The 18779-nt window shown below is 39.7% G+C and overlaps 1 protein-coding gene across 8 annotated transcripts in view; it reads left to right on the top strand.

Annotated features, from left to right (window-relative positions):
• The window catches only part of SGCZ (sarcoglycan zeta), a 629523-nt gene extending 616292 nt beyond the window's left edge, over positions 1–13231 (top strand). For all 8 annotated transcript variants that reach the window (XM_077302072.1, XM_077302077.1, XM_077302076.1 and 5 more), the window contains one exon: positions 1900–13231. In XM_077302072.1, the coding sequence (XP_077158187.1) occupies positions 1900–2097 (198 nt within the window). In that variant the 3' untranslated portion in view covers positions 2098–13231. The remainder of the gene's footprint in view (positions 1–1899) is intronic.
• The last annotated feature ends 5548 nt before the right edge of the window (positions 13232–18779 follow it).

Genomic DNA, 18779 nt, shown 5'->3' with positions numbered 1-18779 from the left:
TATGGCATGTCTGGAAAGATCAACAGCAAATCTATAATGTGCATCATATTATTAGTTGCATAATTCCTTGTCATTATCAGAGCCATTCTGGAACTTCATTATGTTGATGCATGTTTAATGTATAAATATAATTGCAACACTAATGATGAAAAATGCATAAGCTTTTCCTTCTCTAATTAGGGCTGATAAGTGGGCCACAGTTAATCAATATCACCAAAGAACAGTGCTCAAATATATGTCTTTATGTAGCACTTTTCATTTTCAAAGCATTTCACTAACTTTGATGTGCTCATACACTGTGCTCCAGCCTCCAGCTTTACATCAATATTTAACCATCAGCCCAAACCATGTATTGCATCCCAATAAAGAAAACTTAGATTGTACAAATGAAGGCTCAATTGCCAGCCATTGCACCACTATAGGATCCCATTGTTTTCTGCAATGTGAACACATAAATTTGCAGAAGGATGTGCCTTTGTAGGAATCATTATATTTAGTATATAAAGCAGTAAATGCTGAAATATTAGTACAAGGCTGAATAATGATGCACACGTTTCTTAGTTTTGTTTTTTAAAGAAAAGCCTGCATTGCTACTTTGACTCCAAGGGAACCATTGTTAGCAATCTAAGGATCATAAAATGCCTTAGCAAAAGTTTCGGTTTATATTGATTAGTTGTACCAAGCTCTCTAGGTGAAAACAGCTGGCTAGTGGTATCCATCCACAGGAAACTGCAAATTCTTGTGGGTCTATCAGCACTTTCAGAATATTCATTTGATTAAAGAACCATCTCAAGGGCAAATGGATATCCAGTTTTTTCCAGGTTATCTGTGGCATCCTTAGAAATTATATTACATCACACATTGATTTAATCCCCAATAAAATATGGCTGTACTCCTCAGAACAGGAAGGTGACCATTACTGTGCAACAAAGCATATTCAGCCTGTTCTAACTTTGACCGTTTATGCACTGGGAGCTTCATTGCCCCAGCTCCTGTGCAGGAGTACAAATTGGGGGTGGATGGGGTACACCAGGCCAAATGCTCCCCCATGTGGGTGCAAGAAGAGGTGGGGCAACCTGCCACAACTAAAACTCCAGCCTGCAGCCGGAAACCTCCAGTGTGTAAACGGTCATTGAGACAATTGGTTCCCACACTTAGAATTTTTGAGAATAAATATCTAAGCAGGTTCTATATTCTCAATGGCTCATTTTGAAATACATCCCAATACGATTTGAAAGAGGGTGGGGAGATTTGACTAGAAGACTGTGATTAAGGAAAGTAGAATGCCAGCATATGCAAACAAGATTGGAAATATTTTAAGAACATTTCCAGTTTGTATCTTTCTTGTCATCATAATCTACATGGTTAATGTGTGTATTCTGGCATCTTAATTGCAAATATTTACCATGACCCATCTGTTTGAAGGACAGGCTGTCTTGATGTGAGAAAAGACAAAACAGGAAATAAACTTTGATTATCCCTCCATAAAATGCCAAAATTACATATTCTTTGACCAGGATGATGATTATAGGAACCACTCTGGAAATGGATATGGAAAGAAGGGTCTAGTCAGTGCTTATGGTGGAGATGTTTTAACCCTTCATGCTAGGGTTGCCAACTCTGGGTTAGAAATTTCCTGGAAATCTGAGGGTAGAGTCTGGGGACAATAGCATCTGTGGAAGAGAGGGATCTCAGCAGGATATAAAGCTGTAGAGTCCACCTCCAAAGCATCTATTTTTATCCAGTGGAACTGATCTTCGTAGTTTGGGGATCAGTTGTAATTCCAGGAGATCTTCATGCCCTTCCTGGAGCTTGGCAACCCTACTACATGCTCATTGAACCAATTTCTCATATTATGACCTAAGACAACACTTTGTTTTCTTTTCTCCCCCCTCCTAGATATTTTTAAATGCAAACTCAATCCGACTAGGGAATCTGCCAGTGGGTTCATTTTCTTCTTCCTCATCGCCAAGTTCATCAACGACTCGCCAGACTATCTATGAACTCTGTGTTTGTCCCAATGGTAAACTTTACCTTTCCCCAGCAGGAGCAGGCTCAACTTGCCAGTCCAGTAGCAACATCTGCTTGTGGAGTTGAAAAGACTTCGGATCCCTCCTTGCACCAGAATAGCCTTTTTGTTACTGTCCCTCTGCTTCACAGTTCTGCTTGGTTTCCCTTGTTAAATCATGACTTTCCAAACCACCCACAGAGCAACCTCTTCCAGTGTAAGCAGGAATACAATGCGGCCTTCTTGTCTGGCTTATGAACATTATAGATGGAAGAAAGAAGAGAATAAAACGGTTGCCTCCATCAGGAAACTTGGATCTTCGTATCCCCTTTTGTCCAAAAAGGGAGAAACACAGGTGCCTTTGCTATAGATGAAGTGAAGCACATTGTTTTAGATTTTTGCAGGAACTGTACATGAGAAACTGCACATATATACATAAATATATATAGATATAGATATAGATAGATATAGATTGATATGATGCTATATATATTTGCCCAAAATCTAATGGCAAGATAAATTGGTATGATAAAGAAGTCTACCATCTGAAAGCACAATTTTCACTCATCTTTTTTGGATGTAAACTTTTATCCCTGGATTTTAAAATTTCGAAGCATTGTGTGATGCTTGCTTTATTAAACAATTAAAAATCAGTTCCTGTTTTTAAACAACAAGAGACAGAATCCCTCCCTGAGTGGCATTCCTTTAAAAGTAAGTGCTTTGTTCCTGTTTGTCTCCTATGCTGACCATTTTTTAGGTTAGGTAAGTTTTTTTAAAGTGCTTAGCAATATTTCCTGCCCAGATTTAAACTAGCATTAGCTTTGCTTTGCTTTCTTTGTACTTGAATCTTGAAAGATTTACCTGACTATTGCATGGGAATCCATTTCATGAAACAAAAGTGGTGCCACAGAATTCCTGAAATAATCCGGTGAGACCCTAAAGAATAATTAGGATAGGAGACTTTGTAGACATTTCTGTAAGAATATGCTACAACAAATATGAAAAGAAGGCGGGGATGAGGTGGGGAAATGAAAAGACTAGTCTAAGGGAAAAAATGTCAGGATAGTAAACAGATAATGGATTGTAAGGGACATTACAAGCACTTTTCTCGCAGGATAGTTATTTTTCAATGGGGAAGCTCCACACGCATATGGGGAGCCCTTAAATATACAGGGTTTGTTTTCATCATACTGAAGAGAGCAAATCCATGCACACAAATAAATATGCCTATAGATCTGTTTCTTCCACCAAAGTCAACTGAGATGAAGCAGGCTCCATCTGTCCATAAGAAATCACTGGATTGGAGCTACATATTTTAAAGCAGATGGCTTTTAAAAACAAAGCCATTTGAACACAGTGTACTGGAATTACTAACATGGTGAATGAACAAAATGATAGCCATTTGGATTGTTGTTCTCTTAAATACCCTTTTTCTGTTATCAGTTGTTAAGTATTTCAAGGCATAATAGCATTGAGCCTCCGTGAGCAGATATTAAATGAAGAAATGGCGGTCAGATTGATGCTGTGGAGAATCTCTCAGGTGTGTCTTTGAAGAATGCGCTCTACTCAATGGTCATAAGACATTTCATTTTAAATTTAAATTGTGTGTATGTAAAGCAAAGTGTAAAAAGCTACAGCAACGAGATGCTGAGAAATTGGCTTGTAGTCATAATCAGCATACATATCTTTACATTTATGGAATGCAGACAAGATTCATAAACTTAAAATCTTGTGATGAGTCACTGGAAGGTACTACCGGATTTACATGTAGCTTCATGTGCTGCCGTTGCAGCTGCCCCCTTACTGTCCATGGCACATGCATGGCTTCCTAACCAGATGGACAGAAGACAGGCAAATTCATGGGGAAGTATAGAAGCAGTCACCAGGGAGTTGCCTCCTGTTTTGATTGGTACTGTCATTTTAATAGGATTCCTTATTTGATAGTATTTATTGTCTTGTTAGATTTCTAACAGAAAATCTGTCTACACAAATCTGTAGTTAATAATGATAACCCACTAGCAACCAGGCCACTCAGTAAATCATATCTCAGATTGGATAGTTTGCATGCCAGTATTATTTCATTCAGTTAACTGCCCAGGCCATTCTGGATGCTTTCACCCAAATAATGCAGTTTGAATCCACTTCAGCAAGTTGAATCCATTTGCAAACTGCATTGAAAGTGGATTACAAGTGTGTTATTTAGTGTATGTATCTGTTAAGTGGAGTTAACTAGTTTTCCAAATAAGTTTGGATGTTGTAGAGGCCAGAAAATACAAAGGATAGGATCCAGCCAGGATTTGCACTCATATCTTGTTTCATTTTCCTTTCATACTTCACCCTTTGTTTGGCATGGGTTTTCCCTCTTCAGCTCTCATGATACCCAATATAGCCTTTTGGTGGTCAAAGGAGACTCTGCTTCCCTTTTCCACCAGCAAAAAAGCTGGTTGGATCCACTCCAAGGTGGTGTACTAGCATGATCTGTAATCATATAAAAGGACTATGGGCTGGAACTGTTTACAGCTATGCCATAAATGAAATGCTGAGTGCTTTCTCCAGTTATAAGCATTTTTGTCCATGGTCACATTTCTAATTTTAAATTAGCAAAGAGGCAACCAATAGATATCAATGTGTCTTAAAAATGCTGTCCCTCCCTACCTCCTTCTCCCAGGCAGGAAAAGGAACATGGGGGACAAAGAAAGCAGCAGCAGCTTGCTACTTAAACCAGATTACTTCAAATGCTTGGCCAGAGGGCCAAGTTCTGTCTTGCATTCGTGTAGCCAGCTCACATCTAGACTCCTTTCAGGAAGCCACAATGAACTAAAAATATGCCTTTGAAATAAACATTGCAGATTAAGATGGACTACAACCCGACTGTGGCAAAGATAGAAATGGACAGGGAGCTTGACTTTTGCCTAAGGTTCCCCACAAATTTAGCATTAAAAACGTATATCATGGGAGTGTTGATGGCAATACAGAGTGTCTTTTAAAATCATTCAGTATGTATTTTAAGATTCTTAGATTTTAACATTCTAAGATGCTATGGGATTCTTAAAACTCTTAAAATGGAGCCTAATGATCTCTAGTCATCTGATAACTGCTTTAAACCAAAGGTTAGTGTGCCCCTTTTCTAACTGTGTACTGAAGCCATCTGTAGCTTCCTAGCTTAGTCTACAGCTGGCAAGGTTTGTGGTAATGATGCACTTATCACAAGAGACTATGGAACCGTATTCTTCATTTGGTTACAGCAGCCCATTATGTTACTCTTTTAAGCAGTTAGCCACCATGTGAATAATGCCATCTAACTTCATAGTAATGAAATAATATGCAAGCCTTTGGTAATGGGTGATAATTTTACTCTTCATCGTATTAATATATAAGGTCACTGAAAATTACAGAAAAAAAGAGGAACAGTTTGCTCTGAGAATTTTTTCTTACTAATTCAGACTGGCCAAGTCAAAACCAAACTACCCAGTGTGTCTTTTTAGACTCAGCTTGGTTAAACAAATGTTTCTTTGCTTGTGCCTGAAATGAATTTAGATTTTAGCTTGGTCGTAAAATAATTTATTCTCTGTAGATGTTGAATCTGTATGGAGAGTTATGATGTGCAAATAGTATAAAAGTTGGAAAACTAAGTTCAGATTTGCTATTTCAGGTTTCAGTGAGGGGAGGTAAGTGCAAAAAAAAAAATCCCACAGCATTTGTTGTTATACCTCATAAAATAACCAGATGTATTATTTCTCAGGAGCCGCTATGTATAGCATTTGAAATATGGAGGGGATTCCTCCCATTCTTCTCTTTCCACAGTGCACTCTTGTAAACTTTGTTTCAAAATACTGGGAGGTTTGTCAGAGGTGCCATATAGAAGCATTTGACAAGGCATTTGCCTGGAAGCCTATCCAGTTCACCATAATCCGTCTCCCGGAAATGTGTCACAAACCAGAACCTGGGAATCTCACACTGAAACCAAGGTGCTGAATAAAATATCAACTCTACTGTCTTTACTGCTTTGCCACATCCCTAGTCACCCAATTCTTTCCTTGAAGATTGGAAGGAAGCAATGTAAGCATATTTACTCATGATTAAGATACTGAAAAGGTTTTCTTAGTTGAAGTCCCGTATGAGATGGGGGTTTTATATAATATGGCAGGACCTTCACGGTTAATATATAATTCGTATGAAATGCAGAAACCCACCCCAAAGGTATAAGCATGAGGCAATTCATTGGTCTGTTTGTTTTAAAGTTTTTACTTCATCTAGGAAATAATAGCTCTATGCTAAATGCATCTTGCCCAGGGCTGTTCACCCTACATGGCAGCAGTTCTTCAGGTTGAGATCTCCCTCAGCCTTAGGGTTGCCAACTCTGGTTGGGAAATATGTGGAGATTTGGGGGGGCTTAGCTGAGAGGGGCCTCATCACAGTATAATGCCATAGGGTCCAGAGCAGCCATTTTCCCCAGTGGAACTGATCTCGGTCATCTGAAGAGCCTTCATAGTAACGGGAAATCTTCAGGTGCCACCTTGAGTTTGGCAACCCTAGCCATGCTACATGAAAACTGTAGTATCAGAAATTTAACATGAACAAAACTGTCCTGAACCATTGAGCTAGAGCTTCTTCTCTGAAAGAAAGATGAGTAGGCTCTGCTGTGAGGGTTAGGATACCTCCCCTACTTTGGGAGGGAGGAGGATGGGGTGTTCTTCAGAATTAAATCTACTGCACTATGGATAATAAGTAGACAACTCTTCACTACATATATCTAAATTAGGTGACTTACTGCAAAAAAAAAAAATCCCCTGCTATACAAGGTTAGTGGATACTGTCTCTTTCTTGTTTTTATTTTTCTACTAAAACTATATAACTCTTTGTGAGCACTGTTAATTGTGTGTTGGGTTGGTTCTTTAAAAAAAACCCTGCAGTTTTATGTATTGGTTTAATATTAAAGACCAAAGACTGACACTTTTGTTACATCTAATACAATGACACTGCACCTTCAGATCCACTCATGAAACGAAGACGCGATCTGTTGTAAATGCGAGATGAGACAGTACTTGCTTTAAAGTTGTGAACTATTTTGTGCTTTCGATATTTGCCATTTTATTAATTTTGAAAAGAAAGCAAGCCTGGGTTGTGAAATTTTGCAGTTTTTCATACATCGTGCAGATTTAGAAGGAATACGTATCAAAAATGTGCCAAAAGAAAAGTTTGCATCTGTTAAGTCTTTCTTTCTGGGGTGATGTGATCAGATAATATGATTATAGAATGAAAGAAAATGACCCAAGTCAGCAAGGAAAGATCAGCAATGTGTTTCTTTAGTGATTCGTATGCAGTATCTCTTGATGTTAATAAAATCAAGCAAGCAGAATTGGCAGCCCCGGTTCTAATCGCTAGCTCATTCAATGTCCAGCAGTTGCAAAACTATTCCAAATTTAAATGCCCAATATTTATTTGCCAGAAGAGGTTGGCTAACATTTTGTTTTGCTTTGCTCTTTTCATGTAATGTTGTTCTTCTGTATATAGATATATATATAGATATATAAAAGATGGAATTATTTTCTTACACTCTCTATGCAATATTGTTTGTAAAATTGCAATATTACCAAATTACAAGAGCTGTGCTTTTGTACTCTCTCTTGCTTTATGTGAAAGAGAACCTTTTTTTCTATTTAAATGAATTGATTGTCTTATACAGTGTAGATAACCTATTAATTCAGAAGCAGTATATCAATAACTTGGATTTTTGTTTTAAGCTAAATAACAGCAAGATTTTGGAAATGGGAAGCTTCATTTTTAGAGGCTTGACAATGCCGTCCTGAGCAGAGCTGCACCCTTCTAAGCATATTGACTTCAGTGCATTTAAAATGATATAATTTTGCTTGGGATTGTGCTGTTACTCATAGAGTTTCAGTTCAATTTCCTTTCCTTTATATTTGGGCTTAGATTTGTCGTTTGGTGCCGGACAAAAATATATGCTTCAATACAACACCCATGATAAACGACTGTCAAGCAAAGGTGAACCGTGAGCAGGCAATTGGATGTGCATACTGATAATGACTCGGTCTCAGTCTTGGTCTTGACTTCAGGTGGACAGTATGGCCATCTGGCCAGGTGCAGTGACGGAAGCAGGCCATTATAGAACTTGCCAGTCTTTGGGTGGGAGGCTGGAGATTGACAACTGATCTCCAGGCTGTTCAGACCAGTTCAACTGGAGAATTGATTGCTTTTGTTCTCTATGTCTCCTACTGAGATTCCTCCCCTTTTCAAACCCCACATTTCCCAAACATGACCCTCAGATCTACAGGAATTTCCCAATCAGAGCTGGCACCCAATCAGAGCTGCTGTGATGCCAGAAAGAGAGTACCATCCCTGGGTTTGATTGCCCTGGTCCCTAATGTACACCCCCAGCTCCTTATACCATCCAATTATTTTTGCCTGGATCAAAATGGTATTAAAAATCCCCTTGCCCAAAGAGCTTGGAGCTTATGCTCCTCAAGGGCAATCTTGTCCCTACATACATGCTCACATCATATGATAAAATAGGAGGGGAATTTAAAATCATCTTGTAAAAATGACACACAATAAAATGTTTCAAGAAGTAGGGCACTCCAAAAGAATTCAAGCACTTTACTGTGATAGTTGCTAGAACAAGGCGTCCAATTGATAATTAATAACTATTACTGGACTTATCTGTCTGCACATCTATGCATCTAGCCTAGCAACAAAATAAAGTGTAGCAGAGATTATCTGAAGAAAAAAATCATCAGTTCTAGACATTCAGTACTTAGCAAGCCACAATGAAATGAGTAGTTTATTTATAATGCTTTTAAGCCTTGGGGATTTTTTATAGTGTTACCAATGTGTACGAGTAGATGTTAACTGCACTTGAACCAAGATAGAATGGCTTTGTTTCCATTGGTTACAGCCATTTTTGTTATATAGTAAGCCACTCTTCCTTCACTCCTGTGACTTGGATGGGATGTATAAGAAAACTAGTTAAATCTCAGGTAGTATATTATGTATTCTGTTCCTAACCATTACCTGAGCCTTCTTTGACGATCCTTAGCCCAAACCAAGGAGTTTTATAAAAGTCTTTTTCATGGAAGTACATAGGTCTTTATGGCAAGGAAGCTATAATCTGTGAAGTACCCAGTGAAGGTTTGTTTAAGGTGTCCTCTCCCTGCTACTTTAGGGGCTCAAGTGTAATAGGTCTCTTACTCCCTTCTTCTGTTTAAGTTATTAACTGGGAAAATATCTCACCCACCCTACAACTACACAGGTGTAGTGGCTAAGAGTGGCAGCTTCTAATCTCGTGAGCCAGGTTTGATTCCCTGGCCTTCACGTGCAGCCATCTGGGTGACCTGGGGCTCATCACAGACCTTATAGTGCTGTTGTTACAGAGAAGTAACACCAGGGCTTTCCAGCCTCACCTACCTCACAGGATGCCAGTGAAAAGCAGGGTATAAAAACAAAATTTTCTTCTAAATGAAAACAAGAAATTTCTATTTATTCACTAGTAAGGGCTAAAGACTTACAGAGAGCAGGGAGCCTTGAAAATATGTATAAGTGTAACTCTCGGTTTCTGCTGGGCACAAGACAAAGAAACAAAGATAAAATAATAGCCCTGTCCAAATCTTACAGCAAACACAACCAACATGTGTATGCAAGAAAGAGACAATGTGGATTCACTTTGCAAATGAAAACGGGGGGCAGTACCTGGATAAATGTGGAGTTTTTAAAGCATACAATCAGCAGTACATTCATTGAAATAAATATGACAGTTACCAGGTACATGTATTTAAAAAAATCAAATGTATACTGCATATGGATTGTACCTGCATTCACTGATTTGTGAATAAAGCTAATGTACTCTGGGGATAGTGACCAAATAATGGCCACTCTACACTTTGAGATAAAATTATGAATGATTACTTCCAGGGTTACTGAATCCCAGAGTAGAAGTGCCAGAATAATACAAATATAGGTCCTGAATTACCTGAGCCGCAAGTTGACAGGCGGCAGCGCAGGTGGCAAGAAGGCACATTGGAGTAGGGAGTGGCGTGTTGGCAGTGGGATGGCACGGAAGTGTCATGCCAAAGGGGGCAGGGAGGCCAGGCCTATATAAGGTGCCATGTATGCAGGCCCAGACTCTTTTGCCTGTTGCTGGACAGCTTCCCTCCCACCCACCCTGTGCTATGGCTATTGTTATGTTTATTTGGTTATGCTTACTCTGATAATCACAGCTGGTGGGTTGGCATAGGGAGGAGCCTGTTTTGGAGGGGAGCCTGGCCTGCTTCCCTGACTCCCTAGGTCAGGGGCCTCCATAAGAGATTGCAGAGTGTGAGTGGGGCCAGCCCCAAGGGGAAGGCGCCAGGTGGCCTGAAGGGGATCAATGAAGCTGTGCACTCCCTGCGGTACTTCAGGTGGCACTTCCCTTGCATGGGATTTTAGCAGCAAGGGGCACCTGGGTTTCCAGCAGGGAAATGGGGAGGATTCCCTTAGGGGCTGCTATGGGAAAAGGAGTGTGGCTGGCTGACCACAGCAGTGGGTCTTCTCCTATGCCATGCCAACACTCAGTGTTTACGTGTCAATAAAGCTGTGGCCATGTTAAGCCAAGCTAAGTGTTTATGTCCTTCTTGGGGCTGGGGATGCCCATTTGCCAGTCAAATGAAGACCACAGTCTGTCCCTATACCTTCTGTTCATCTTGGAAAAATGAAGAATAAGAACTAATAATTTAGTGGAAGCTTCTTTTGGCCTTTACCACTCTGCTTTGTCTGAAGACAGACCCTGAAACAAGCCTCACAGGAACCTAATCCTTGACTTCAGAGTAAAAAGGTAGATAATTCCTTTTTGCTCCAAATATCTCCTCTCATCTGCTCTGTCAAGGTGCCATAGGACCTGATTGTCTGTTAGCAGCTCAGTTAACGGGGATTGGGAGCTTTCAGGAAATGGGCAGGACTGACCTGTCCATCAAACCCCAGCATTGTAACAGCCCATTCAATATCTACATGATGCAGTTGCGTGAAGGCCACTTGATATATTATGCTGTGTTGGTTGTCTTCCAGTGAGCCATTCTTACACTCAGGCTCTTCATATGAGACAGGGTAGCATTTTTCTCCACACCACTACAATCTCTGGAGAGTTTTATTTTAAGTTTTAATGATGCAAAGAACAATCACCCAATCTATTGGCAAGCCAATGCATACAAGCAACAATTTAAATATGTAGCCATGTGGCAAGTGGTCTTTTGCACCAGAACTATGCTGGATATCAGAGGAAAGACTTCAGTTGACTTAGAAAGCTGTAAGTCTGCTTAAGGTGGCAGTGGTAGACACCAGTAAAAACCCACAAGTAAGAATTTTACTTTTTGAAAGCAGTTGCACACAGTATTACCATGTTTTTCTCACTGACTGTAGGTAAATAGAGTGAAGAAACCTATTCAGCCAATATTTCTTCTTTAAAAGATTAGAATGCATCATGGAGTTGTGATGTGATTTCAGTGAGTCTCCAGATCCCACCTGGAGGCTGGCATCACAGAATTCCTGGGTTTTGAAGCCACAGATCCCCTGCTCTGGCCTGTAGCATCCCTTTTTTCCAGAGGAGGTGATGGTAACTTTTGTGTATGAAGTTTGAGCTGTAATTCCTGCTTATACCCATAATCTCTTGCCTGGAGGGTGGCATCTTCATGCTAGATATCTCCCCCTTCCCTTCCTGCTTTGTTAACATTCCCATTTCTGTCTTCTCAATGGCCTGGGGGGGGGGGAGTTCAAGGAGATTGAAATGGGGTCCAATTCTAGGGGCACTCAAAGTGGTTGCCCCATCTGGCCTTCTTTGTATCCAATGGAGCGAGATTAGACTAGATAATCTAAATTCCCACCATAGAATACAGTGGAGCTGGATAGGGGCCCCCACTTTGGGAGCTCTTAGAATTGGCCCCCCTGTTCCAATCTCCTTGAAACTTAGGGGGGGGTCTGTAGAGAAGAGAGTCTTCAAGCTACAGTGAAAGTTTGGAGCCTCTAACACAAACCTCACCCCCACCCCAACACCAGGCCTCAGAGAAGATGGAAATGGGAAACTTGCCACTGACTTTAATGGCACCATTGACTTTAGTGGCCAAATTGCTTTGCGTATGTCCAAATTGTGATTTGGATGATTCGGACAGCTGTGATTTGGCCATACAAACCTATGGCGTTTGCTGCTTCAGACCGTATTTGACTGATCTGTGTCCGAAGCAGCCCTGCTTCAGGCATTTTTCAGCTGAAGTGGTCCCAAGTGCCCATGCCTACTAAACAACCACACACCATCCAAAGTGTAGCTCAGATTCAGCATTCATTTAAACATAATTTCATTTTGTAAAATTGAACAGACCTGAGTACCTTAAACTGAATATCTCTGAACCAAACCGCATGACTACCAGACTTGTAATTCTTTGAATCTGATCATGTAATGGGATTTAGATCCAGCAGATCCTGTCCACTTTCTTCCCACGGATGGAATCTTCAGCTGAAGCAAAATGCTCAAAGCAAGGCTCCTCTGCCAGAGGAAGGTGCTTCTACTAGGCAGACGGCACTGCAAGATTCAACCTCAGCGCCTCTCACCTCGACAAGCCATTGTCTAGATGGAGCACTGGTCTCCTTAGAATGGCCCTAATGTACAAGCGATCTTGTGCTGTCACAGTAAAGCACCCTCCTCATGAAATGATGCTACAGGACAAAATGACATCTTTTTGTCCAGCCATTGAATTAGTTCTCATTTCCAAAATCTTGTATGGATTTAACACATTAGGTTTTCAAGGAGGGGAGGGGAGGGAGGGTGAGATTAGTTTTTCAAACCCTAGTACATTATATACTTTTTAGAAGGTTAAAAATTATATATCTAAACAGAAATTTATTAGTGGCCATATATTTCTGATAACTGAAAGGGAAAAATACATTGAAATCCGATTGCGTCATTTTGCAGGACATGACAATTTCAATCTTCCTCTCTACAAGCCAATAAACTCAAATTTAATACTGTACAGTCTGTCTAACAAGTTTTACCCAAGTTAGACTATTGTGATAAAAGTATTTACATTCCAACACAAAGTTTCTAAATAGTGTATTATTCCCTTTTAGGAAAAAAATGTTTATTACTAGAATTGATGAAAAAGTATATCAATGTATTATCATGTTGTGAAGTATGAAGAGCTATGTTATATCAGTTTTTAAATATATGTAAATAAAAATCTTTAATATATATGATGGTTAAATGTGAAATTTTCTCCTGCTGGGTTCTACTGGTGATGTATAATTTTCCCTGGCATAAGCCTGACTGATAGTGGAATTCTCTTTTATTTACATCTTGTCCAGAAGGTTATGTATTACTACTTGCATTTATCTATGCCAAACTTCACTACTTACATTAGATTTTGCTGCTTAGCTTTAGCCCTTGTTCATTTGCCCAGACTTGACATGAAACATTTGTCCATATCTTCTGGTTGCTGCTGGCATTTCCTTTTCATTGGCAGTTAATCTACAAAACTGTTTACATATAGCTGGGGTCCTATTCACATATTATACGTTTGCCATATGAGCATGTAAGGCTTCTGTTCTGCAGCACAGCCATGTTCATGTATAGGTAGCATTTGTGTAAACCAACTGACTCACTATCATGCATGAACTCTCAGAGAATCCTGGTTTGACTCAACATTTGGGATTCTGAGGAGTGCTATTGGATGCTGGATATTCCCTGGATGTAATGCAGTTCTGTCCATTGGTGAGCGTTCCTGCCTTGATATTTCAATCTTAGTGTTCTTACTTTTTCTCTGGGTTTAGAAATATTGTAATACATTTTAGTCTATTAAAATGCTGCTTGACTATGATGGCTGAAATCCTAGGAGCATTTTCTTGGGAGTGAGCCCTATTGAATAATGTGAGATTTGCTTCTGAGTAGACCTACTTAGGATGGTTCTGTTTATGTGCTGTTTTTCAGACTGCAAGCAAGTTTGCCATCTGTTCTAAAAGCATTTTTTTTTTTTTTTGCCCATGGGATATGAACTGACAAAGCCGTAATGCACTATGACATGCAATCACCCAACAAAACTGAAACAAATTCTACACCTTATTTGGACTTACTGCCAATAATTTAAATCTATATAGATTCTTATTCATTATCAAAAAGTTTCTTCTTTGCAACAGCAGCAAATGTAATGCAATTCTATTGAACAACTATAAAAGCTTCCAGGTAAACAATTTTTTTTCAAGTTTTCTGTTTGCAAGGTACTATTTTGCCTAGTCACAGTCTGAGCCCCCGGGGAGGGCAGCATGTAAATAAATAAATAAATAAATAAATAAATAAATAAATAAATAAATAAATAAATAAATAAATAAATAAATAAATAAATAAATAATAAATAATTTTTAGCCATCCTGGTTCTCCAACAAAGGTGAATACATATACATGATATCTATTCACAGTAAGACTAAGCGTAAAACAAACATTTCAGAAAAGAATACAAAAATGTCCTTTGGGGGGGGGGAGTGTGTCTGTTGCTTTACTGAACTGTGTGTGCATTGATATACATAGAATATGTACTCAAGCCATTTTTTGGAATCCATGTTATTGTCTCATGCTGTTGTCTGTAAGCATGCCTTACCCAATAATCTGTGAGAAATTCATAGATTATGCCTCTTTGCCACTGGAGCCAACAAACCTAATACTCATGTTAGCAACATTATTTTTTCATAAAAAATAAGAAGTGTTCTGGTGGATCAACCAGTGGTCCATACAGTCTAGCACAGGGGTAGTCTAGCATCTTCTCTCACACAAAGGCCAACCAGTTCCTCTGGATATCCAACAGGTTGAGCCATTCTTCAGTGTTTCCCTCTGATGCTGGTTTTTAGAGGCTTTTAATAGGACTAAGGGATTAACAAGAATTGATAAGACCCAGAATGCAGTCGTGATGGCATTAAATTTTGCCTAAAGCAAAACCTATGCTGAATTTGTACTTTCCTGCTTGGGAGTGGGGAGAGAAGCATTCCAAAAGCTTTGAAGACAGCAAAAGGTGTTCGAAAAAAGAATAGCAGAGTTTCTCAAAGACTCGTGCATATCCATAGAAAAAAGGAAGGTTTAAATGTAAGTCCTACAGGCAGGCGAGGAATAGCTCTGTTGCACACTTAAGGCAGAAGCACCTTAGTTTAGTGGGATTGCCAGAAGAGGCACACACTGGTGGCTAACTTCTAAAATTTAAGTCTTCCTAGGCAGTGTGAAGCCTGTGTGGTATTAACTCCAGTAATCTGGGAAATCTAAGGGACACTTCTCTCTTCTAGTCTCAGACAGTAGAATGGCAGTTTCTGGCTGTTTCTCTCTCTGAAACATTATAGTCTATAGAGAAACCGTTTCTCCAAACTCTGTAACAATTACATATACATATACATAATCATACATACACATAATTCTTTATCACCAATTCTTTGTCTTTTCAGGAAAATAGAGTTTATCTCTAGTCTCCTTCTTGGTTCTTATATATGGACAACTTCCTCCATTTTAGACCAAAACAAGGATCAGGTGATGTGTGCCTCCACAGCACACCTAAGATGACAGTATTCCTATATAGATTAGCACAATTTACCTCAAAGGTGCCTAGCTTTCAGAGAATTGTCAAGCACTTTTAGACCATTTCCTAAATAACTATGGAGTCTGAATTTGCCTTGTGATAGGGGAATGTGCTGTGAGAGTTAGTCCTCTAATATCCACAAAATTTAGTATGCCCTGATAACTAGGACAATGGTGGGATGTTCTGCCAAAAGAGATTACTCCTTCACAGGTTTTGTACACCTACCTGTAAAAACTAGTCCCACACTTTAGTAGCATTGCCATTTTATGATATAATGCTTAACTTCATTATTGTATTTTGGATTTCACTTAAATGTCTCTTCTTGATTCTTGCTTGTCTTTTGTTTGACCTTCCAAGCTCTTTCCAGCCAAAATTCTCCAAAATTGTTCACCAAAGTTGTCCCTGGCCCCCAGGAGGCATTCCTAGCCTTGACCAGGGCCAGGACCTTTTCGGTCCTGGCCCCAGCCTGGTGGAATGAACTCCCAGAAGAGCTAAGGGCCATGATGGAGCTTTCAATGTACTGCAGGGCCTGTAAGATGGAGTTCTTCTGCCAGGTGTTTGGTTGAGGCCGGGCCAGGAGAACTGCTCCCTCCCTGTGCAGGCCTGTACAAAGGCGGCCTGGAAATACCTTGTAGCTGCCCCCTGGAGGATTGATGATCGCTGAATGTGGGAGGGGGGTGGGATGGGGGGTATATTGGGTCATCCTGTTGTTGTGTTTTTTTACTGCCATCTTGGGTTTTGTATGGGAATTTTACTGTTTTATGGGATTTTAGATCTATGTAAACTGCTACAAGCCAGTTGATTCCAGGAGTGGTGGTTTAAATTTTTTAAATAAATAAATAAATAAATTGTGACAAATGTTAAATACCATATCAGACTTATACCTATCCTGTTATTCCTGCTACATTTTCTCCTCCTGTCAGTGTATTTTGTCATCACAGAAAGGTTTTAGGCCATTCTTATTGTCAGCATACTCTTGATATAGATGTCTGCCACATTACGGGTTTTTTATATTTAAAATGACAGATTCAGTTTATTGCTTTGTTCTGAGACGTCAATTCGTACAAGCCTTCACACCCTATTTTGCAGTACTTCACCTGACAAGGAAAGGTGAGTTCTGAGACTGTGTACTTGAAGAGGAGAACTAGAGACTGCATTAACACAATGAACTACCCTTCTTGTGGGATTAACAGAGATAAATGGAAGTATCTCAGTGACAAGAACCACTTTGGTATGATGTATTTATTAATTAGTCACTCTTCTTCCATAGGAATCTCAAGACAGTTTACAGTATAAATAAAAATACATAAAACCAAAAATTAAAATCACAGTTTAGGACTGCTAGTAGTTACATAATAAAATGTGGTCCTTCATAAAACTGTATTCAACTGCCTTCTAAATTTAAAGTTTGGGGGCCAGGTTGCAGAGGTTGTGCTATATTCATGGGGCTGGCACTGAAAAGGCCCCTTCTCACATACTCACCAAACTAGCTTCTTTGACTGATGGACCAATTAGAAGGGCTTCTCCCTGTAATCTCACTTCTCAGGCTGGAATATATGGGAGAAATGGTCCTTCAGATATCATAGGCCCAAGCTACATGGGGCTTTAAAGGTTGGGGTTATTTTCCATCCAGTAAATACACAAAGTAAATACACATTAATAACTCCCATTCAAGTAAACGGGGATTATGGAGAAAATCTTCCAGTAAGGCTGCATCCTTTGAACCTTTTACTTTACAAACTGCAGCTGTTGCTAAATAAATGATGATTAGAGGTTCATTGGAGACATAGCACAAGAGACTGATGGTGCCATTCAATGCAGACCTATTCCCTTTGAAAATAGGCTTAGAAGAGTATATGCTTGGGATGCCAACCTGTCTGTAACCTTCATGTGACAAGGTTCAGGTTATCCCTTCTCAGAAAGCAGAGATCCAGCTTGATGAAAAATGCCCCCCCCTACCCAGGTATTTTTGTTGTTGGCTCTAAGATCATCCTGGCTGTGTAAGTAAACATGGAGTAAACTGAAGGCAGTCTCAGTAAAGACAAGTCCCTAGACTGGAGTTTACTAGTGAGAGACAGTTTTGCTCTATTGCATCCCACTTAGTGCAGTTGTCCTCTCCTCTGTCATTCCGCTTACTGTGTCTCTGGCCCCACCCCTTGTATGCGGGGAGGTCTTAGAACATTTAGGGAAGTGCAAGGTGGCCCATGATTGTATGGCAGGTCATGGGAGAGTGGATGCTTTAAAAATGTTTTTAAAACTGGACAGAAAACTTTGTACCGAAGACACAGCAACGTGTAGGAACAAATGCTAGTGAAGCATACAGAATGATTATTCAGCTCTCTTGGGATTAACAAAGGGCACAGAAGACCGTTATCTCTCTCTTGCACACCTTTCTGTTGAACAGCCATTAAAACTTTGACAACAGGTTCAAATGAGACTAAGAGCTCCAATTAATTTCCTAATGCATCACCAGGAAGGAAGGTGGGAGACATACAAACAGCTCCATTTATTCTTTAAAACATTGTTTTCATACTATTTCTCCAGGGTAGACTGGCTTCTTTAATATGGGGGAATCTTCTTCAGTTCTGGACAAAGAATAATATGTTCTCTAGCTTGCTCATGATAATTCAGATTTGCTTTTCAGGAGAGCTCGCGCCCTCATTATATTTAGTTTACTGCCCAAATAATAATGGATGCTAATGGCCTCCATAGCAACTCTAAACACACCTTTTAAAAACTTGCTTTCTTTTGAAAATATGTTCCTAACGGTGCAGTACCATGCAGAGCTTATATCTAAGTTTTAGTTCATTAGGCTTCAACGTCTGTCACTCTGCCCAGGACTTTATAGTTAGTCATTGCAGGAAGCATGAGACTTCCTTTGTTATGTTATGTCACTTCCACTGGACTTATTCCATGAGAAAGGTCAAAAACAGGCACAATGAAGTCCTCAATGGAATAAATTCCACTGAACTCAGAAGGACCTGAGTGAAATCTACCCAAAGCTTTCTGACAGTCTCTGTTTATTGCCTGTGGATTTACTAGCTCAACTTCTCTGAGAATGAGGGTAATAAATACTGTACTACCTTACAGGGCCTTAAAAAGGGGGGTTAGAAATAACACAAGTGAAGACACTGAATAGACTGAAAACAGATGCATTAAATACTCCAAGTTTAGGACAGTTGATG

This window comes from Paroedura picta, chromosome 10, assembly GCF_049243985.1.
Source record: "Paroedura picta isolate Pp20150507F chromosome 10, Ppicta_v3.0, whole genome shotgun sequence".
NCBI classification, from domain to species: domain Eukaryota; kingdom Metazoa; phylum Chordata; class Lepidosauria; order Squamata; family Gekkonidae; genus Paroedura; species Paroedura picta.
The sequence above is the reverse complement of the archived record's forward strand: the minus strand, read 5'-3'. Positions and strand labels throughout refer to the sequence as shown.